The following is a 22,176-nucleotide window of genomic DNA, read 5'->3' as shown; positions in this document are numbered from 1 at the left end:
CTTATATGCCTTTATGGCCACCCTAGTTTGCAGTTTTGTAAGGAATAAGCCAAAAGTAATGGGTAAATCAGGTAAAAGGATATTGAGAAAAAATTAGTCTTTACATGGAGCAGTTAGAGAGATTTTAATGAAATTTTCAAAGAAATAAATACAGCCAATTAAATAGTCTTTTCCCAGGCTGCATTTTGACGATGCAAGCACACTACACATAATTGTTATTGGTTAAAAGGGACAGAAAATTTCTAACAGGATATTGAAATAGAAAGTTTCTAACAAAAATAAACTCTAGCATTCCCAAGCACTGCTAAAAAAAACACCCCAAAAGAACACCAAACCAGAAAAAGGAAAGCAGTGCTTTGCTTTTTTGACTAGGAAAAAATATGGAAAAAAAGTGCAGTGGAGTCTAGAAAAAGAATGTCCTGAGAAGTGGGACTGACAATGAGCTTTTGACTGACTGCCCAGAGCTGTGACTCTGTCTTTTCTGTTGCTTGGCAACTCCATGTTATCACAAAGAAACTGATATTAAGTTGGAACAGGCTGGATATGGTAATTTACGTGGGAAGATACTCTTGCAGTGGGAAAACCATTTTATTTCTAGTTTCTGTCAGCATAAGTAGGTTCCACATGATGAACTGGAGTACATCCCCTGCTGAGTGCATTTTACCTAAAAAGGTAAAGAGTGACTCTGCCTTGGAAAGAGCCTGTGCAGAAAAAAACAAAACCAAACAATCCCCCACCTTGTTATTCATTAGACCTGCTCCTAGTGTCTACTCAGACATTTCTTCTAGTGCTAGTGACAAAAGCTTGTTTTCATATTTGTGTGGATTTAGTGCAGATTAGAGAGATGGAACTCATTATCATTTATACCATCACATTCCCTAAGAACTCTTGAGATTTGCTTAAGACCTCCCTGTCTTATATAAACATCAGAAGACAATCCTCACTTTAGCTGAATAGTCTTTTCTTTTGCACTGGTAATAGTTAGGTGCTAAGTTTCAACTGCACTTTATTTCTTCCTTGTTGAAAGAAGACACTGCATGTGCAGCAGCTACAGAATAATTTGAAGACTGTGATAGAAACTGTCATTCAAATTTGAATTTCTCTAATATTGTATTGCTTGGAAAGGTGTCTATTGAGTTATATGGAGAGAACAGCAAGTAAATAATTTTGTAAACATATATAAAGCAAATAATTTTGTGAAAGCTTAGAGCCATAAGAAACATGTAATCCATAATGATATTTTTATGTATGGGTTTAGGTCTAAGATTTATTAGAAAAAGAGAAAGCACAGAAGATTCAGGATTTAATACAAAGCCCTTTTTTGTTAAACGTCTGATTTACTCATAACTCTATTGAACTACTAGCACAATCTCTTTGCATATCTGTCCTGCATAATTCCTAGTAATTTAATACCATCATGCAGTCCTACAAGTAAGGAAGTACTTCACATGTCTTCAGGACTCCCTGTTCTGGCTTTGGTCAGCAAAACACTTCCTGGCTCCAGGCTTCTCTGTACTGCAGAGTTAACTTGAAATATAACTCAGTTTGTGCTCTTGGCTCAAACCCCAACCATATACAAAAACTTCTGACTTGAGTATGTTGATGCTGTTCAGCTGAAGGGATTGGTCTGGACTGTCAGAAGGCACAGGCAGCAGTTTCAGTTAGCATAGCTAATGTAGCTACCCGCTGCTGCCTCAAGGACTTGTCTTCATTGCCAAAAAAGGTGTATTTTTACTGTGGGGCAATTAGCCTGATTTGACTATCCTAAATTTAAATCAAGCTCCTAATTTATTTTCTTACAGGGAAGACATTGCTTCCCTATTAACTCAGAGTGTCCCTTTTTGCTGAGACTAAGGTAACTGAAGAGGAGTGACCTGTGCAATGAAAAGAGCCCATAGTGTCCTAGGCATCAAATAGACCCAGAGACTGCAAGCAAAGTCCTTCTTTGCACTGAGCCGTGGTGGGGATTAACTCCTTTTCTCACTTTTCAGTTGCCCAGCACAGAAGGTATCAGCTTGCATCCTATCTATCAAACTAACGAGATTGTCTCCTTTTTAATTTACCACATCGCATCCAATAAATCAAAAAATGCTCTGGGCTGTTATCTGACTTGGAGGGGAATAACTGGTACTCACTCCAGCAGCAGGCCTGGTTTAATTAAAACATAGTGGATTTCCCAATAAGGTAGTGACCAATTTTATTTTGAGTGCAACCTAACACAACTTTACAACAGAATGGATCAGATGAACTTTACCTTGAAGTTTCTGATAGTTATAAACTGAGTTCCCTTGCTAAATCACGGAGATCTGATTTCCTACACCCCCTTACCACTAAGCAGTTAGTGAATAACTTTACCTGCTGTAGCTGTTGCCTTCCAAGCTAACTGCTGGCAAGTTAGCTTGGACTAACTGTTTCCTAAGCCCTGGCATTAGGGTAACATAGAGCTTGCAGGCAGCCTCCCACAGCTCGTGCTCATCACATTCACAAGCACTCGCTTTTTGTAGAGTGTTTTCTATGCCAGGTAGCAGCATCCTGTGGCTTGTGGGCCATGCTAGACTAAGGGTAGCAAAACTGTAGTACCTCCTCTGTGTGGCAAAAAAGACCTCTATGCTTTCCATCATCTGGGGTTGGGTTTGTTTTTTATTTTAGAATGAAAGTGTTTTTTAAAGAGTTTGGTTGCTATGACTTTTATAAAGAAAAAATACACAAACTGCTTCCTACAGCGCACATGCAGTATTTCTCACTGATGAGGAAAAATTAATGATTTTTTTTTAATTCTTGAATTCTGATCAGCACAGAAAAAATAAGGGGACAAATGTGAGACAGGCAAGAAACAGTTAGGAGTAAGTAGCCAGCAACTCCTGGGGGTACACTGGGCAAGGCAGTGGTACATTAACCACAGGAGGGAGCAAAGCTCTGGGGGAGATGCTGTGGGCAGACACCACAGCCTCTTGTTGTGGCCAAGTAGGGCTCTTCAAGAGCATTGCTGGGAGCCATGAGTAATTCCCAGGACTGGGGAGATGCTGAGAGCCACCATTCCATCTTGCACACCATGCCCATTAGCACCTCCAGTTAGTTTCATCTAATCACAGCCTCAGAGAGTATGTTCAAAAGAGGGTGGGAGCCAGAAGAGTTTTAACAAGAAGAGAACCTTTTTTTTTTCCCAGCACTACCCAAGTGTCCCATATAAGAATGGATTAGTCAGTGGGTGCTACTTGCCACTTCCAAGATTATTTCATGTCTGTCTCATGTATCTGATGACTGTAGGACTGAATTTACTCAAAAATTGAACCAGATTCAGAAACAGTGTCTCAATATTAACAGTGGCTCATATTAATGTCATGAAGTTAACTTTCTCAAGTAATTTCTATAGTTATGGCTGCTTGTTGATTTGTAAGGATTGCTACAGAAAAGAATAGGGAAGTAAATTAAAATAGGAAATAATAGGAATAGCTCAACTTCATATTTTTGGTGGTAGTGTTAGCAACTGAAAAGACAGCTCATCTCCTTTGTTCAGGTAAAATCTTAGCATGCGGAAATACAAGGTGCACATGTGTTTCCCTCAGGATACAGAAGAACCACAGAAGCTGTAGGTGAATAAACTGATGTGTTGAGCCAAGGTGCAAAGGTGATTTTTTTGTGCCTAGTATGCAAAAGTAATGAATGGGGAGTAGAGCCAAAAGGTGTGGGATTGGGGAGGCAGTACATTTGAGTTTGAAGTACTAAAACACCAGTAAATCAGGACAACAAAATATTCAAATCTTCTAAATGTTAAAATAACCCCACCCTACAAACAAAAATATTGGCAGAAACCTTTACCCCCTCCAATAACATTAAGTATGACTCATGGTTTTGTGAATTTTGATGTGTGGTGGCACAGAAACTGTCCTCTCTATTACTGACAGATGGAAGGTTTCTTGGTTTTAAAAACATGAAAACAGCTTGATCTCATGTACCTTGGTTTAAAAATAAAGCTCTTTTTATAGCATGTCTCAATTTCGACAACCACACTGCGCCGTAAATATTAGCTTCCAAGTAAAAGCATATTTTAAAAGCCTAAACCAGACTCTTATTTTAGGGGTAGCCTGATCCTCTGAGTTTGTGAAGTCTTCAGCAAGAATAGTCACAGCTGAATATAATAGCTCCTAGTGCTTAACTCCAAAGTTTGTGGATTCAGTTTTGAATTTAAAAAGGCATTTCCTGATTTGATAACTTGCTTAAATTTAATTTCAAATGTGTGTAAATTCTTAAGTATATATATATATTTTGCTTTTGTGATGATAAGCCGAGAATAAATCTGCAGGAGTGAAATGCAATTGAATATATCAGTAAAATGATTTCTTCTTAATGTTGCAGAGCACAGATAACTCAAATATATCTATAATTGCTCAGAACAAAAAGTGCTTTGACAATGATATTGTTTGCTCAAAGAATGTTTTCATCACTGTTGGAGACACTGAGATTTATTTTAGCGAACCTTCTGAGAAGCAGGTTAGTTATTTTCTTTCCTTTTTTGGTTGCCCTTTAAGATAAGCACTGCAAATTTACAGCTCTAAAGGAGCATGTTTTTGGAAAGCATCTCTAGTCTGAGTTAATGTAGTACCAGTGTTTAGGCCTGGATAAAGCAGCAGGTCCCCGGACACACTTTATTTTTCCCATTGTTTTTTTCAAGTTCTATTTGTCATGCGAAGAATATTGCCCAAAAGTCTCAAGGAGATGAAACATACTGGCATTTATGAGTTTCTTTCCAGTTGGTTTAGAAAGAGAAACCAAAGTACGAAGCAAACTCGAATCACTGAAAATACAAAATATCAAAGTATTAAACAACACTTCTACTAATATTACTGATTCAGCTAGATGCTAAAATATTCTTCAATATGTACTCTGCTGTTATCTGGTAGCATTACTTTAGTAGATCTTAATTAATATTCATTTGTGTCAGAAGACCCTAGGGGTGCAAGAAAACAAATCTAACTATCAGCTCTGGAAGGCTGGATATTATACTGTGATACACTTTCCAGAACAGGACATTACAATTCTGTGGGATAAGAAGACAATGATGCATGTAAAAGTTGGACCTCGATGGAAGGTGAGCCAAAATATAAACTTGAGATTTTGTGTAGATTCTCTATATTCCTAATGTCATCTTTTATTGAATAACTGTGACAGTCTTTTCTTCAAGACTAGCTTTCACAGTGATACAGCTTGTTCAGCTGTTAGTATTTCCCAGGTAAGAAGAGATGGAGAAAGCAACTTCTGAAGAGAAGGAGTGGTTTCTACACCTACACTCACTCTGATTCACTGTAGCTTTGGAGATATGCAGTGATTCAGCTCTGACTCAAAGATAACTTTGGGGGCTGGAAGTGAGGGCTAGTTTTTGAGTTACCCAGTTCGCTGCATTTTTTCATTGGCTAGAGCCAATGTAAAAGAAGCTTCTGTGCCCAGTGACATGGAGGATGGCAAGTTTGTAGCACAGATTGAATTAGACTGACGTTGGAACTGCAACCTGGGATGTAGTAGAGGCTTCTGAGAGGAACAGATGGAGTCACATGTTGGCTTTAATCAAAAAACACAAAATGCAGAAAAAGATCTAGAAAAAACCTTACATTTAAACCTAATGGATATATCGTGACAGGATTCAGTCATGATGTGAAGAGGGATTCAAGGCTTCTTTTTTGCCCAGTTGCTCTTCTCTTTTCTATTCCTATATCATCTAACTTTGTGTCTATGCAACTCAGTCATTGGGTGCAGGCAGAGTAACCCTATCAGTGCAATTCAGAATTACATTACTCTTTGTTTCAAACATGAACACGTGTGTGAAGATGGAGCTTATTCAGCAAAAGAAAAAAAAGCGTGCTAGGATAGAATACAATATCAGATTTTTTGAAGTGTAAGTCAAAGCTATAATGACCATCTAATGCAGGTTTAGAGCAAAATTATTATAGGCTTCTGTCCAAATAGCCATAAAATACTTAATTCACGAACAAGTTGATTTGTCAGCCATCAACACACATAGAGAAAAAAAAAGGTCTTCAGTTTTTGAGTAAGCTAGCTGGGAGCTGAGTTCTACAGGTTGCTTTTAGGAACACAGATTCTTCCAGTTCTTTCTGTTTCCAATGACTGTTTCTTCCAGAGGCTACAGTTCGGTAAGATGTCTGCAGCAGACCTTAAGAAAAAAAAAACAACTCATTAGAGTGAGCCACAACACCCTAAAAGTCCAGCTCTACTTTTTATTGTTGCGCAGGAATGTCTATTTTCCTATATATTTATATATGTATTATGTATACATAGTTTTTCCATCAGCAACATATGCCCAAGAAAAGAAAGTTGCAGCTGTCTCTTTTATAATTGCTATTACAAAGGTTCTAGCTATTGTGAACTAAAATTAGAGGCAGCAAGTTTTAATGACAACAACAAGTCAGGCTTCACAATCATGATGTAATTCACCTAAACTTTTGACTTTTGGATTGGAATCACTACTGAGCTTTCAGAAAAAAATATTACTAGATTCCAGTCTGTTTTCACAGGCAGGCAGTTAGGAGAAGTTCTGGAAAAAAGGAAGAAAACCACTGATTTCTGTTAAAAGATATTTGCAATATGGAACTACAGGCATAGCAGAGTGTCAGATATTTTCAAAGGATAAGTCAGATTTACATTCACCCTTTTAATGTAAAAATTTATATATTCCATGTGTAATTTGTGCCAATTATTGACTGCAAGTTTGAAAAAAAGTATGAAAAAATTCTTTTCTCTTTCAGGGAAAACTGGCAGGCTTGTGTGGAAATTTTGACAAATATACTTCGAATGATCTGACTACATCAAACAACATGGAGGTGAGAAATGCACAGGTGTTTGGAGACAGCTGGGTATTAGGACAGGTAAGTCCCATGTTCAACAAGAATGTAGAGAAAAAAAATATCATTTTAATTTGTAAAAGAGCACATTATGTGCACATGATGTAAAGGTATTTTCTAAAATTATGGTCACTGTATAGGAGGATATTTTAATTTTTGTGTCTGTAGATATGAAATGTGTTAATAATATCATATGTCATAGCAAACAGATGCAGAATTTAAATGATACCAAACGATCTCTTTAGGGAAGGATATGCTTTCCTCTGTGAAAGATAATTATAGCTGTCTGCATTTCAGTGTTCTACAAAGTTGGGTACAATGCTTCTGGTATTTTTGATTCATCCCAATTTGAAAACAATTGTAATTTCTCTGGGTTGGAAGGCATCAGGATACTGAAAGTAAACAGAATCTGAATGCTGGAAAAAAGAGGCCTGGAAGAGCTTCTTTCTAAACACTGACAATAAAATGAAGATTTATTTTAGTGGCACTTTGTAAACAGAGTAAACTGACAAAGCAGAGGTGGTGAAGAGATGGGCAGAAAAGGCTCAGAACAGCAACAGGCACAACCCATTATGGAAACTTGGTTTCTGAGGAGAAGGTAGGAGGATGCTGTAGGGAATGAATGGTTTATAACACCATTTGGTGTTATAAATGGTTTATAACACACATTTATGGTCCAACTCTGGTTTATAACATAGGAGAATAGGTATTTCATTAATTTGTGCTGAGAAGATGTAAAGTTTTATAACCTTATGGACCTCCTGAAAAATCATTATTTGTAATTGCATGACTGTCAGGACCAGTTTTTAATCTGTTCTCTCCTTGACACAGCAGGAAATCGACCAAATATTTCTCACCTCATGGAAGAATGCTTTGGAATAAAGATTTTGAGGATTTTCTGCCTCAATATCTCCCTTTGGATATATTTTATTCTACATAAAATGTTTAAATTTCGTAAGCAGGCAAGGCAAATATGTAGAGTTATACTGCTCATCTAGAAGGTCCAACATAAACAAATGTGTGAATACTTGATATTAAGTTCATTAATTTTTCTTTTTCAATGTATTGATTTGGTGGCTCCCTTAAAAAGATGTATAGTGTTAGCATAGCACATTAACTTGCAGGATGTTAAGACTTGCACCTTACTTTTTGGTGGAGATACGTATCTGTAAAATCTCATGTAATCTCCTGATCTCTATGTCTGCCAGAGTGCTCAAGATCTAAGTTCAGCTTTGGTCTTGCTGGTTGGCTGTGCTCACACAGACTTGGCACTTCATCTACCCCTGCAGTAGGCCTTCAGGATTTTTTCAGAAAGGGTCTTTGGCCTATGGTAAAGATGTGTCCTGGTCACCATTTCTGAAAAATCAAAATACTTTAAAGGGATATTTGATAGCTGGAGGCCTAGAATCCAGCTCTGCTACTGGGAAATGTGCTTGTATCAGCACTGTGAGTGGCTCCTTCTTCCCAGGAGTGGCAGCACATATCTTCACAGCAGGGTCTGAGCACCTGCATAGGAGGGCAGCATATGTGGGTGACTGCCCTGCAGCTGAGGCTGCTGTGGGACACCCCAACAATGCCTGTGCATTCATTGTCACACCCTCCTGGTGCATTACACCCACCTTGCCTGCTGCACCAACACAGCATGGTTTCAGATGAACTCGTGTTCTCCAAGCTGAGTGTCCCTTTCCTATATTTTTCTGTTCATTTTTTTTTTCTTTTTGAAGAGATCCTAGAAGTGATCCAGTTGTATCTCACCCATTTTTTGAGTTATCATGATGATCTTTGACTCTATATTTTAATGAGTTGTTCCCTTCCTACCACTGCTTCTTTATTTGAACTTACAGAGCTAAAGCCATCTGTAGTATGACTCCATTTAAAGTCAGTGAAAACCACCCAGGATGGATTTGGACCACGTATTTGTTTGTGATGTTACAGTTGGTTGCTCTGGTAATGATTATAATGTGTCACAAAGAAAACATTTTGTCTTTTCACTGAGCAGACAGCAGGAACATTTTAGTGCTTAAGAAAAAAACAAAAAGTTTTTTTTTAGAGCAAATGTTTTCAATTATAAAAACAAATCAAGGAAAGAAGACGAAGAAGATAGAATTGAAATTTTTTATTTTCTGATTATGAAAGTATTGAATTATATGCTACTATGACGTACCTGAGTTTGTGATAAACACACCTACCTATAAAATATTTGTGGGTTTTGTGCTTGTTTTTAAGTGTAAGAGCCCAAATGAAACACTGAGACCATGTGAAGTACATCAGAGCAAGTTCCCTTATGCAAAAAAGGAATGCTCAATTTTATACAGTGATCTTTTTGCACCTTGTCGCAATGTGGTAAGTTTATTAAATATCCAAGATTGCTCTCATGAAAATAATCAAATTCCAGTAATGAATTTCTTCTTGCCAATACCCTCAGTCTGAATGAGAGGATACAGAGTAAAGCCCTGCAAGTATCTCTGTGTGGGTGGGCTATATTTGTGCAGAGCTCCTTGTTCCTTTCAAGACTGGAATCTAAACATAAAAGTGGTAACAGAGTTGAGTTAGTCTACTGAATAATCAAGGTTCTAGCCTCGTTAGTTTTTATTTATACCTTTCATCTATATAGGAAGCTAAGTTTTACAAATTGTAAATTTGTATAAATTGAGGGATTCTAAAGTAAGTATATGTGTAATGCACCTACAGCTTACTTCAAATGGTTTTATTTTGTTGTTTCCGGCTTTATATAGAAAGAAATATGACAAAGCAAGATTTCTGCTTTTGAGCTTTTTAATTGTTTGGCGGCTTATCATCTGATTTTATCAAAACTCTGAGGTTTGGTATCCTTGTTTTCCCAATATCTGGCTAAGTACGAGTTAAAAGTTACAAGAATGTCCTTCAGTTCAGTCTAGACGAGATGGGTATGACACTATTTTGTGTGGTAATCTTTTATTCCATTTTAATCCACCCATTATCAATGCAAGACGTGCTTTATACATTTTTCTCTATTTCTAATTTTAGCCTCCCAAAGGTATTTAGGTGCTTCTTTACACCTGAACAAGCAAGAACCACTATGACATTTCATCTCAGTCTTTAATTTCTTCATGATTATTAATACTAAGTGAGATCATTAGCTGTCTCAGCTGAACCTCCTGACTTTCAGGACTGAAGCTGAATATCAACATGGTTAGGAATTTGCCTGTGAAGGAGGTTGCAGCAGCTTAACCCAGGGGATTTATTAATGTTGACTTAAGTTACTATGTAAAGAATTTTTTGAGCATGTGCCTGAGAACATAGTGATGAGCATATTTTCAAAGTGGCAAATAATAAATAAAAATTGAACTTTTGAGAGTCTTTAAGAAACTGTATTATTATAACAACTTGGAAAGATCTTTTCCCTTGAATGTTCATTTTCTATATCTTATCCATGTTGTGATTAGAATTTGCAAATATTATGCCAGAAATGTTGCATAATTTTCTAAAAAAACTCTATGCCAGGTGCAAAACATGTGATATAATTAGTAGTCAAGTATTTCTGCACGTGTGCATCTATCTTGTATGGGAGAGTCTGTAAAACAAACATCTTTCATGTGTTTTTAGAACCCATTAATCAGCATGTGAAAGTACAGCTCCTGCAAATGTAATGTAGAGTGACCTCCCATCAAGGGCATGTGCAGCTGACTGCTGGGTGGGGGACAGGGTGCCAAGAAAAAAGCCTGAGCAGAGACTGACACTGAGGGCAGGGAAAGAACAGAAGACAAAGATGGGGGTTTCCAACGTGCTTATTGTTGCTCCTGCTGTGTGGGTGGGAGATCTGCAGGGCATGCGGGCAACCTCCTGTCTGAGGGACCGGCGGCCTTGCAGCTCAACTCAGGCTGCGACACCAGTTTGCAGGGAGACAAAATCTTGCATCTCTGCCCAGCAGCAACTGATGGATTGCAGTTGCCCAAATAAGCACTGAATTCAGCAGGATCTGAGGAGCCTGACCATGGAGAAAAAAGGGTCTTCCTCCTAAATCCTGAAACAGCAGGATCTTTGGTTTAAGGCTCCCAGTTTGTTACAAGAGCAGGAATTTGCTGACCCATGGAGAGATGCTGTTCTGCAGGCATGAGAGACAGATTGAGATATTTGGAGCCAGTTTGCCATTAGGTGATTTCAACAAAGCTACTACTGTCACTTTCAGTGGAGCTAGTTCTCATGTGTGTCCCCCACATCCCCAGTGGTATCCCTGCTTTCAAAACAAGAAAAAGAATGAAAGCACAATAACATCTCTCTGCCCTTGATCCAGTCCCTGCCAGCTTCTAGCTACTGCCAGCTGAGAAACTGTCTTCATGTTAGATAAGTAGTGCTTTGTTACTGTGGTGGTATTTCTGTAATCTGACGTGTGCCATTTGAGTCTTTACAGCTGAGCTAGACCAGACACTAAACTGAAGAGAAGCATTGCTTTAAACAGTCCATGTGTTGAGTAAGAACACTGTTTTGGAAATGTTGCTAAACATTACAAAAAAGATGATTTAAACTCAAGAAATAGTGTATCATGTAAAATCATGAAATATTGTGATAGGATTTTAGAGAATGTGGATTTCTGATCTAATGTGGGCAAATTATATTAAAATCTTGATAAGGGCAGAAATATTATTTTTTTTCTGCGCAATGTCACCAGTGGTCCCAAGCTTTCTTCCCCTGGGAAATCTCCCCTCTATAAATTATTACTTTAATAACTTGGTAATCAGAGTCACAGTTCTGATTTTGTTGTTTTTCATGCAAAACTGACAGGATGACTACAGATGGCAGTGTTTGCCTTATAAAAGCAGAACTGCCAGCTTCAATAGTTCTTTAAAATGGATGAACAGCAAGTGTGTGGACAAGCATGTTTGTTAGTAATCACTGTTTCAATTTTTCTTTTGACCTTTAATTTAGGTATAAGCTGATCATTTGAAGTGTGCAATTTGTGTAGGAATATGCCCAAACTTTGGAAAATACCTTATTGTTGTGTTTAGTGCTTTCAGTCAGTCCAGAAGTAAAACTCCTGCTGCAACTGGAATATGTGCAGCTCATGAAATTAAGTCAGCTGTTTTTGTTTCTTCCCCTCCCAGATTGATGTGACTTCTTTTATCAAAAATTGTCACACAGACACATGCAACTGCAATCTTGGTGGGGACTGTGAGTGTCTGTGTACCAGTATTGCAGCTTATGCCCACAAGTGCTGCCAGCAAGGAGCAGCGATTCACTGGCGATCTCCTCTGCTCTGTGGTATGTACCTGGGCTGGCCATGCTCCAGAGCTCATCTGATCTCCTCTGCTCTGTGGTATGTACCTGGGCTGGCCATGCTCCAGAGCTCATCTCACAGGCATCTCTGACTTTTTCCTGCCCAGTTATACAAATATGACAGAGTAGATGGATAATAAACATAGTTCACATCTCTCAAGCTCTCTCTGTGTTAGCTGTGTCACCCTTACACACCCAAATTCACTGTCTTGCTGAAAAGGGCTGGCTGTGCTTAGGGTGTGTTGGTGCAGAGACTGTGGGAAAGGCTGGATGTCCATTTTCCTGTGTTGGGCTCCAAAGAGACCCAGTCTGTTCTTTTCTTTGACAGCAAGAAGGGTTCTTAGCTGTAAAATAATTTCTGCTTCAGGTCTGCTGTCACTGGATGAAAGTCTAAGAAAATAAAATCACTGACTGAAATATCTTATGGGACATGAAACTTCCTCTCCTGAAAGTGAGCTTTACATTTTTGGGATGCAGAAATACACGGAATCTCTTGTTACTACTAATAATAATTGTAACAGTAATAATAATAACAATAACAATAATATACTTGTTTTCTTTTTCTTTTAGCTTATGACTGTGAATATTACAACCAAGGTATGTACTATTTGATATTCTTGTTTAAAAACTCAGTTAATTTACAGGCTTTTTCTTTGACTTGGTGTATGCAGTTTTAACATTACTTTTATTTTTAATGAGTGAATTTTGTGGCCCAGCTGTGTTGAATGATCCAAGCAATCCCTAATGCCTCCATTAATAAGTTCATAATGTGCAGTGGGGAGGTGGATTGATCCATCATCCTACAATATATGGTAGCAGTCAGGAAGAGCTCTAGGAGGACATTTCCTTGTGTTTGTACTGTACATTTCAGAGCTGGGACCTACAATATTTGGACATTGATGGGCTATGGGATTTTGTGCATATGGGATTTTGTGCATATCACAATACTGTACTGTAAAAAGAACAGCGCCTTAGGATGAGAGTGATATTAATTTCACAGAATTAATTCCTGTGTCATTCCCTCTAATATTTGAATACTGTGCACATACTTTATAGGCAGCAATAGGTATTGAAAAGGGAAAGTTGACTAATTGCAATGAATGAATGAACCTGAATTTTAATGTGTCTGTTTGATGACTAGGATGACTTGCATCTCATAATGAGGATCATTATACAGATTATATTTTTCTCCTCCAGTCTGGCCTACTACAGTAGTAGCATGAACATCTTGCTAGGTATAGCTGACTTCCCAATTACTTTTTAATAGGGAATTTTATCTTACTCAGAAAGGTTTGAGGACATGGCTTTAATGGTGAACATCATGGCAGTGCTCTTAAAGGTCTTTTCTGGCCTTAATTATTCCATGACTCTATGAAAAAAGTAGAAGGGAGTACTGGTTTTGGCTAATTTTCTTCATATAGTTAACATGAATTTAATAATATATTTTGTATTTGTGATGACAGTGGTGTTGTAGCTACTGCTTACATAGATTAACGTTTTCCCAGTTCTCACCAGTAGGCAAGCTGGGGCTGCACAGGAGGTTAGAGGAGGCAGAGCTGGGAGAACTGACCCCAGCTGACAAGAGAGATGTTGCAGAACACATGATGTTGAGTTCAGCAATAGAAATTGGAGGGGAAGTTTTCTGGGACTGCTTATGCTTATGGTTATGCTTATGAACCATTGCTTATGGTTCATCTAGATGTTGGTCAGCTGGTGAAGAATTTTGGCTTTTTCATCACTTTGCTTTGTATTCTTTGTTTTCTTTTTGCAATTGTTTTATTTGGTTTCCTTTTCTTTTTCATTGTTTCTCTGTAAACAAAACTCAAACCAAACCACGATTCAAATGTCTTTATCTTCACCCATTATTTTTTTTCAGTTCTTCCCCTCTGACTCTTTCGTGACGTGTGGTGAGTGACCAGGTGTGTGGTGCTTAGCTGCCTGTCAGGGTTAAAGTCAAGGACAGACTTATGCATGTTTCCACTACAAAGTGGAACCAAGTGGAAAATAAGACTTCAGTTTTGTATATTATGTGATGAAAATTTTTCTTCCCATAGGTCTGGGTGAAGGACCCTATATTTTGGCAAGTTTTGGAGTGAATGACACAATTATAGGGGCTAATGTATCCAGCAGAAGGATATTTCCCTTGCCTAGAACTGGAGCACACGGAAATGTAATTTTCAGTTTCATGATAACTCCAGGTCTTTTCAAAGATAAAGATTTATGTAAGTGTTCTCAGCAGTTTTGCTAATGGTGAGAAATGTATGTCAAACTATATGAACGATTTTTGCTGCATCTTCTAAATGTCCTAAAGTAGTCCAGATATTTTTAGTTTTTGGAATAAGTGGCCAATTTAAAAATGAAGGAGGGATTTAATTTTTTTTAAAATTATTATTAGAAAACCTCACTTCCAGCTTTAAAGTTGAATTTTCAAAAATTATTTTAGAAGTATTGCAAAATACAAGTGAATAGAGTAACTTTGTGAAAAAATCCAATTAGTTTGTATAACTGGAAACTGGTGAATTTTTCACAAGTGTATAGCATATATCAACACTGAAGGTCAATGCAGGATATTTTTGTCTCCAGTAAAATTGGTTCTACCTTGTGTTTCCACCTTATTTGTTACTTTTCCTGATCTAGAAAATGTGCAACTCAGAATGATCTATCTATTTCTGCATTGTTAACAAGCAGCATCTCTGTGCAACATAGAAGGTAGTTTCTGAGGTGAACAGCTAATCCTAAGCTCTATGTTTTACTTATCAGACACTTACCCAAACTATACAACAAAAATAAACCTGTTTAAATATTTTTCCTTCTATACATATTTTTCTTTTTTCACATATGTGAAGATTGTGCCAATTAAACCAATAAAGATTTTGTCATTTCTTTCTCAAATAATTTAATGTGTTGAAAAAATCACAAACCCTCAAAAATCAACATAAAGAAGGGCTCTCTCCACAGAAAAATTTCAAATTAAGTTTACAAACATTTGAATGCTTATTGCTGTGAGAAAATTAGGGTTTTAGACGTGATTTTAAAATGAAAAATACATAAAACAGAAGATTTAATTCATTCTTGTCAAATCCCTATGTAAAGTGGAAGTAAATAATTCATTATATCTGTGCAGTACACAGATGACTTTCATATGGAAATGAGATATGAGATAATATTCCACTAGATTAAAGAACTTCAAGACCATATGCAAGTTGAAAATCGAGTATGAAGTCAGTCTTCTTATAAAGCCTGAAGATTTCAGGGAATTTTTTCAGATAAATTTTCAGAGAATTTTTTTGATTTGTGGCTCGGGTAGAGCAAATAGAGGTCAGGTCTCTTATTTGGCCACAGATTTCTGGATATGACTGCATATAAAAAATGCCTGACCTCAATGTTCTGACAATGTGATATTATTTACTAATGAAATTTTGGTCCTGCTAAACTGTCAGAACTTTTGTCCAAACTTGAGAAAAACTCCCAAGATATGCAAGTTCCACTCTGAGACTACCTAGAAATCAGTTTTGAAGGTTAGTAGCAGTTGGCTGAATGCAATTTTGGTCTAACTGATAAGTTCCCTGGTGCTTCTGGATTATATGATCCTTTGGAGTCTCTTTTAGACCCTGCATTGTGTTTCTAACTCTCTTTTGTGCAACATAAAGCTGATTTTTTTTTTTTGTGAAAAGAAAGTTTTAAAAAGGAGCCACTTAGCAGCCAATATATAGGATTTAATCTCAATTACAAGTTGCTTTCTGTGAAAATCTTACCATTTTTATTATTTTTTTTCTTCTGTGGAAGCTCTTTCTCTTGTTTCCCTTGAATCTGCTGAAAGACCAAACTACTTTCTGTATGTACATGACAATGAAACCATCGGGTTGGAGCAGTGGCAGGCAAATGCCTCCTTTCAGAGACGAGCCACCTTCTTCCACCACCAGGGTCTCTGGAGACCAGGGCTCAGTGCCTTTGAGCTGCACAGTAAAAAAGGCTTTTTCATCATTCTCACCTCATCCAGTGTTAAAGTGGAAAAGTATGATGGTTCGGAAGAATTCAAACATTTCAGTAGTTTTAGTATTGAAGGTAAATTTTGCAAAATCTGCAGGGATAAACATTCTTTTTCTGCTTGCCTTCAGAGCATTTTCTTTCTTGTGTTTCTATTTGTTACTATCAGCAAAAGCAACAAATATTTTATCCTATTTTTAATTTTTCTCTGTCTTCCATTCCATCTCAAAATGCTATTATTTTCTAACTTTTGCAGATAGAATGGCCACTTTATCATTGAACTATGTATTCATTGGCTTGCTCTTTCAAAATGAAAGTGGCATATCACAAAACAATGTATGTTAATATCTCATTAGTAATCTATAGATGTCTATTATTTTAAATTAATTCGGTAATTGTGTTGCATCCACAACCAACAGTATCTTCAATATGTTTAACTGATCTTTTAGGTTTTGAAACAGAGTATATTGTCAAAATTAATAGCTGCTTTTATTGTCAAAGCTTGAAGCGTCTTTTGGCTTGAACAAATTTAAAATACTCTAAAGGAAACAAAATCTCACCTATTGAAAAGTTCCGAACATTTTGTCTATTTGGTTTTAATTTTTTCATTTATCTGAAGATCCTAATGAATGCTATAGAAAAGGGTTAAATTTAAATTGTTTATTGACTATTGAATCACTAAAAAACACCTTTCTTTCCTTCTCAGAACTCAGTGCTTCTGTGCCTTACAGAAGGATGTGTGAATGGCGATATGAATCTTGTGCTAATCCTTGTTTTAAGACATGTAGTGATCCTGAAGGAACAGCATGTAAATTTCTTCCTCTGTAAGTAAAATTAACCTCATATTACTACTGGATTGTTTTTCGTAAAAAGCATACCGTATGCTTTCTGAAAATCACTGCTGCTGCAATATCCATCTCGTTTTACTATCCAAATTTCAATATGATTCTTATGAGAAACTCTCACAAGTCATATGAAATCATTTGTACCAAGCCTCTCATTTCCCACAGTATGTATTTCCATTTAGATGCACTTTCCAACACAAGAATAAGAGGGTTTGTATTTAGCCCAGAGGATTAGGTTCTGGTAGTGGTTAAGTAGAAAGCTGTTAAATTAAATGAAGGCTATTTCCTTCTATGGATTTATAGCTGCATCCTAAACCAGCGCACCATGATGTTAAAATGACTAGATCTTTCTGGTGTTTATATGACAGAGATCAAAAATTGTAGGAATAGTAAGGGAGGAATACGCCCTCTCCTGTAAAAAGAGGGAACTTCTATTCAGATTTCGTGTCTCAGTAGTTCTCCCCTGGCCTCTATGAAACCACAGCAAACTAACAGGAAAAATGCCTAAAAGCTCAAGGCACAATGTGGTGGAAAAGAAAGGATATTTTAGATTCCAGACTCCCTAGGTATATGCAATTTATAATTAGTAATACTACAAACATGATTAATTTTCTCTGTTGGTATTCTTAGCTTTTTCCATATGGGAACATTGGTTGTTAATGTCATGATTTTCCCATTGAAAAGTCCCCCAGAATGAAAAAGACATAGGAATATGGTGATTTGTCTGCATTCTCCTATGTTGAAAGGACACAAGAGAAAGGCTTTATGGAGTCAATCTAAATATTTTAATATCTCAAATGAACATATTTGGATAAAATAAAAGTCTTGTAGACAAGTTCATCATTCTGTGAAATACCTTTCTGTTTAAGGATCTAAACTTACACCTGGTTGGGAAAGAAAAATGGTCCAAACATCGTATTAATCAGCCTATGCAAATAATTATTAACAGTTTAGAAATAGAATTATGCTGCCAAATAACTTTGTGAACTTGAAATGCCTCAAAATTCTATGTTCATAATTTCATAGGAAAGTCCTCAGAACTCTGATAAGACATTCTAATGGTTTGTTTAGACAAAGTAAAATAATTTAAAATTAGCTTATAATTCTACTGTGGCTCTAGAATTGACTATACAATATTTTGAAGGGTTGAAGGATGCATGCCATACTGTCCCAAAAACATGATCCTTGATGAGATCACACTTAGATGTGTTTATCCAGAAGACTGTGAGTATACTTCATTATGTTGATCTACTGTTATAAATTACTCCAAGATCCTAGGAAAGGATTAATCAAATGTAATTTTTTTAAAGTTAATTGCTTTCTCAGAACATATTTCTGTTGAAGATTGTTCCTCTTGGACATAGACTCCATCCCCAGTCATCCAAACTACAGCTTCTGCATTCAAAAAGTTATATTTTACATTGAATTCTCATATTTCTCAAATAGTGGGTTATATATAACCTTTTGTGATTATGTTATACTCAGAGCAACTATATTCGACTATATAATGCTAGTACATTACACATATATAAGGGAGAGATTCCAAATGAAAGACATACAGCTGTAGAAAAAGTTCAGTCTTTTCAGGGGATGACACACCACTAACAAATTCAGCTCACCTATTTCATAATTTCTGGTGTGTAAAGATATCATATTATTTCCTTATTCCATGGGATAGAGTATTATTTTAATATTAAAATTTAGTTTTAATACTGTATCTGATTGTACAAATTTTGAATTAAATATGTTATGCTTGATATTTGCTGGTACAAAGTTGTCTCGTATAGTACCTTCTAAGGATGTAACTTAATACTTATGTAATACTTATTTCAAATATTTTACTATTTTGGATTTACTGATTTTCCCTGGAATTGGCTTGTTTCTTCAAAATTGCTCTGCAAAATAAAGATTTTCACCAATATAAAAAATTAACTACTTCATTTGCAGAGAAAATTAGAAAACATTTAGAAAACATCTGCTGAGTTCCTCAAAGTCACCAGATGACCTGGAACCATTGGCAAGATCTGATTTGTTAATATTTAAATGGGACTTGAGTAGAGATGGATTTGCTATTTTTCTTTACTAATAATCCATAAAGGACATTTAAACACACATTTCTCCTTTTAGGCATACCTCTGACACCTACAGAATCAGACTTTGGACTGAAGCCTTCACTGATAACCTCTCACATGGGTCCTACCACAGAGAGATTTCCTCAGACACTCCCTGTATTTGTTACTTCAAGGAATAAATCAACTCTCATCGGTGTGACAGACAAAATAACCATAAATGCAAATGCAGCTTCAAGGGGAATGAATATGTCAGCACAGTCCATTACAGACTTTTATTCATTGGAAGCTTCTAATGCAGCCACCTATTCAACATTTTCATTACCAAGTACAGTGGAGCCTTCTGATGTACTTCACAGCACAGCCCGCCCTACTGTCCTTTCCAAACCCATCCCTTCAACAGATTTTCCAATTCTTTTCCAAGGCTCAGCAGTCACATCATGTACTGACTGCTCTAATGCATCTATAACTTTACCCATTACAATAACAACTCAAACAACCCTGCTCAGTGCAAGTCCTGTTGCAGCACATTCTGCATTATTAACACCCACTTCCCTAGTGGTAGTTCCGTTTTCACTCGAAACATCAACCACTCAGCTAGGAACAGTTCGACTTTCCTCAGCACTAACAACTCTAGCCTCCAAGATATCTTTGGTCACTTCTGAGCTGCCTGCAGGGATTGGGAAGAGTAGGAGTCCTTCAGTAAGTCATTCTAAGGGAGCAGAAACACACTCTGAAGTGTCTTTGTCTGCCTTGGGGGCTGACAGAGAAACTTTCACAAGACCTGTATTTCTTCTAGATCCACGACTGACACTAAGAACGTCTACTTCTCCTGTATCTACTCTACCTGTTAGAACTAGGTCTGGCATTAGTCAAACTGCAGTGTACCTAACACCCAGTTCTGCACTGACTTCAGCTGCTCCTCAAATTCCTATGACTACTAGATTTTCTAGCTCTGAGACAAGTGTTCCTCAATTAATCACAGTTTCATATTTCAAAACAGCAAAACCTTTGTCTAAAACTTCTCTGATATCATTAAATGTTAGCTCTTCAACCAGTTTTCCTCCAAAGCCACTTTCATCTTCAGTGCAAACTTCAACAACTGTTCCAGAGCAGACATCTCCATTAAAAAAGGGCAGTATTTCTGCTGCTCTGCCAATAATGACTGTATCTTCACCTCAAGTTGTTTCTAAAATCCCTAAAAACACTTCAAGTGCTGCAACATGCACAGTATCTACACCAGTCCATTCTATGTACACCTCCCTGAAGCCCAAAGCTATGCCAGATGCCACTCTTGCCTCCAAAAGTTTTTATACAGTACCTTCTAGTGCCTCCACTCCTCTAATCAATTCAACAATCTTTGATAGGTCTGTAGTGAGTAAAACCTCAACAGAAAATAAGCAAATAATGCACACTGATCTCTTTTCATTATCATTTATTTCTAAAAAGCCAAAGAAATCTGTTACATCTTCAGCCTTCCCTCTCAGGACATTGGTATTACCTCTAAATTCTACACCCACTTCAGAACTTACAGAGTACCCAAAAAGTTCAGATACAGAATTGAAAACTGACCCTGTGGCTCAAAGTTCAGGTACTTCCATTTCCAAAAATCCTTCTTTTACAAGGTCATTATCTTTACTTACAACCTGGTTATCAACATCAGAACCATCTTATGTGACATCTCAGACTACAAGTTCTTCATTGATTCCCACAGTTAGTAGCACATCCCCACTAACACAAAATATAAGTGCTACCCAAGCATCAGTTCCATCTCTAGATACACAAGGAACTTCAAAAATTCCAATTATAGATCTTGCAACTTCTGTGGATGTTTCTAAATTCACTTTAAAAATAAGTCTCTCTACCAACTTTTCAGCAGCACTAAAAACATCCATTGTAATGCCCTCTTTACTAACACCTAACACCTCTGAAATCAGTTTAGAAAGCCAGCCCTCTATGCCTTCACCTCCTCCTAAGACCACTCATATCTCTAATGTTTCTCTAGGAAAGCAGAGTTCTTCGGTAAGTTCTTCAGGAGAAGAAGGAACAATATCAGCCATACCAGCTGGAATCATCGCTCAATCCACTACACCAATGATCAGGAACACAACAGTGAATGCTACATCCTCAAAAGCACCTTATATTTATGCAAAAATGCTACCTAGCTCTTCAGCCAGTTTATTAGTTACTTCAGGGACCACCACCCTGGCCTCAAGGATTACTACAAAAACTGCTGATTCTTTTGTTGTCAATTTGGATTTTTACATGGCTTCAGCTTCAGTTCCTACCACCATAGAAACACACAAATCTTTATTTACAACTGCAGTAACTCAAGCTTCACAGAGCACTAGAGAAACTCCAAAGATTAATATAATGAAAACAACTGGTACTACAAATCCACTATCACAGATGAAGAGTACCTCATACATAGCATCAGAAATTAAATATACAACTTCATTTGAAAACACTGTGGATATTTCAGAAGATGGTCAGATGTCACATGAGCAAAAAAATGCTACCAAGATAAATGCTACAACCACAACTGACAAATCCTCCCCACCTTATTTGCCAGTAACCACACTTCAGAGTCTGCTTTTTTCAAGAAATACAACCTCAGTCAAAAATATCTCTATTTCTGGAGTCCTGGATGTAGTGACATCAGATAGGTCCAAAATCCCAGCACAGAAGCCCATTACGCCTTATTTTAGTGTAACAGAGGCCACCGAGTTGCAAACCAGAGCTATACTAGATTTGTCTCTTTCTAGTGGTGGAATGGCTCTGCCTTCCTCATCAGAGACGACGGCTGTAGATGACAAGGCTTACTTTGGCACGATGATGCACACACTGATATCTACATCTTCTGAGTGTGTGGTATGATCACTCTTACTTTCCCCTGTATGTTAACATATATATTTCTTTTCAGTCCATTCTGTTATTCTACATATGTAATATCCAAGATTTAAATCAGTTCGTATTTTCTATTTAATTTACTTGTATAAAAATTCTCAGTTATTCTTAGAGGATAGTTTTGTTGCTGCTCTTACACTGCCTTGGTACATCCTGTAAGTTTGATATATTGCTCTGAAAAAAATTCTTTGAAGATTTATGAGTTTTCTAGATAGCTAAATATATTTCTGAGGTGCTGAAAATGCCACAATCCTTGGAATT

The 22,176-nt window shown here is 37.0% G+C and overlaps 1 protein-coding gene across 1 annotated transcript in view; it reads left to right on the top strand.

Annotated features, from left to right (window-relative positions):
• OTOGL (otogelin like) overlaps positions 1-22,176 on the top strand; it is a 92,146-nt gene that overhangs the window by 41,607 nt on the left and 28,363 nt on the right. Inside the window, exons 26-36 of the mRNA XM_058023293.1 lie at positions 4,357-4,491; positions 4,943-5,089; positions 6,759-6,878; positions 9,081-9,197; positions 11,936-12,092; positions 12,678-12,704; positions 14,162-14,329; positions 15,894-16,172; positions 16,801-16,918; positions 18,084-18,163; positions 19,067-21,879. Of these exons, the coding sequence (XP_057879276.1) occupies positions 4,357-4,491; positions 4,943-5,089; positions 6,759-6,878; positions 9,081-9,197; positions 11,936-12,092; positions 12,678-12,704; positions 14,162-14,329; positions 15,894-16,172; positions 16,801-16,918; positions 18,084-18,163; positions 19,067-21,879 (4,161 nt within the window). The remainder of the gene's footprint in view (positions 1-4,356; positions 4,492-4,942; positions 5,090-6,758; positions 6,879-9,080; positions 9,198-11,935; positions 12,093-12,677; positions 12,705-14,161; positions 14,330-15,893; positions 16,173-16,800; positions 16,919-18,083; positions 18,164-19,066; positions 21,880-22,176) is intronic.

Source organism: Melospiza georgiana, chromosome 4 (assembly GCF_028018845.1).
Source record: "Melospiza georgiana isolate bMelGeo1 chromosome 4, bMelGeo1.pri, whole genome shotgun sequence".
Lineage (NCBI taxonomy): Eukaryota > Metazoa > Chordata > Aves > Passeriformes > Passerellidae > Melospiza > Melospiza georgiana.
Note: the sequence above shows the minus strand (reverse complement) of the source record. Positions and strands in the feature narration are given on the sequence as shown.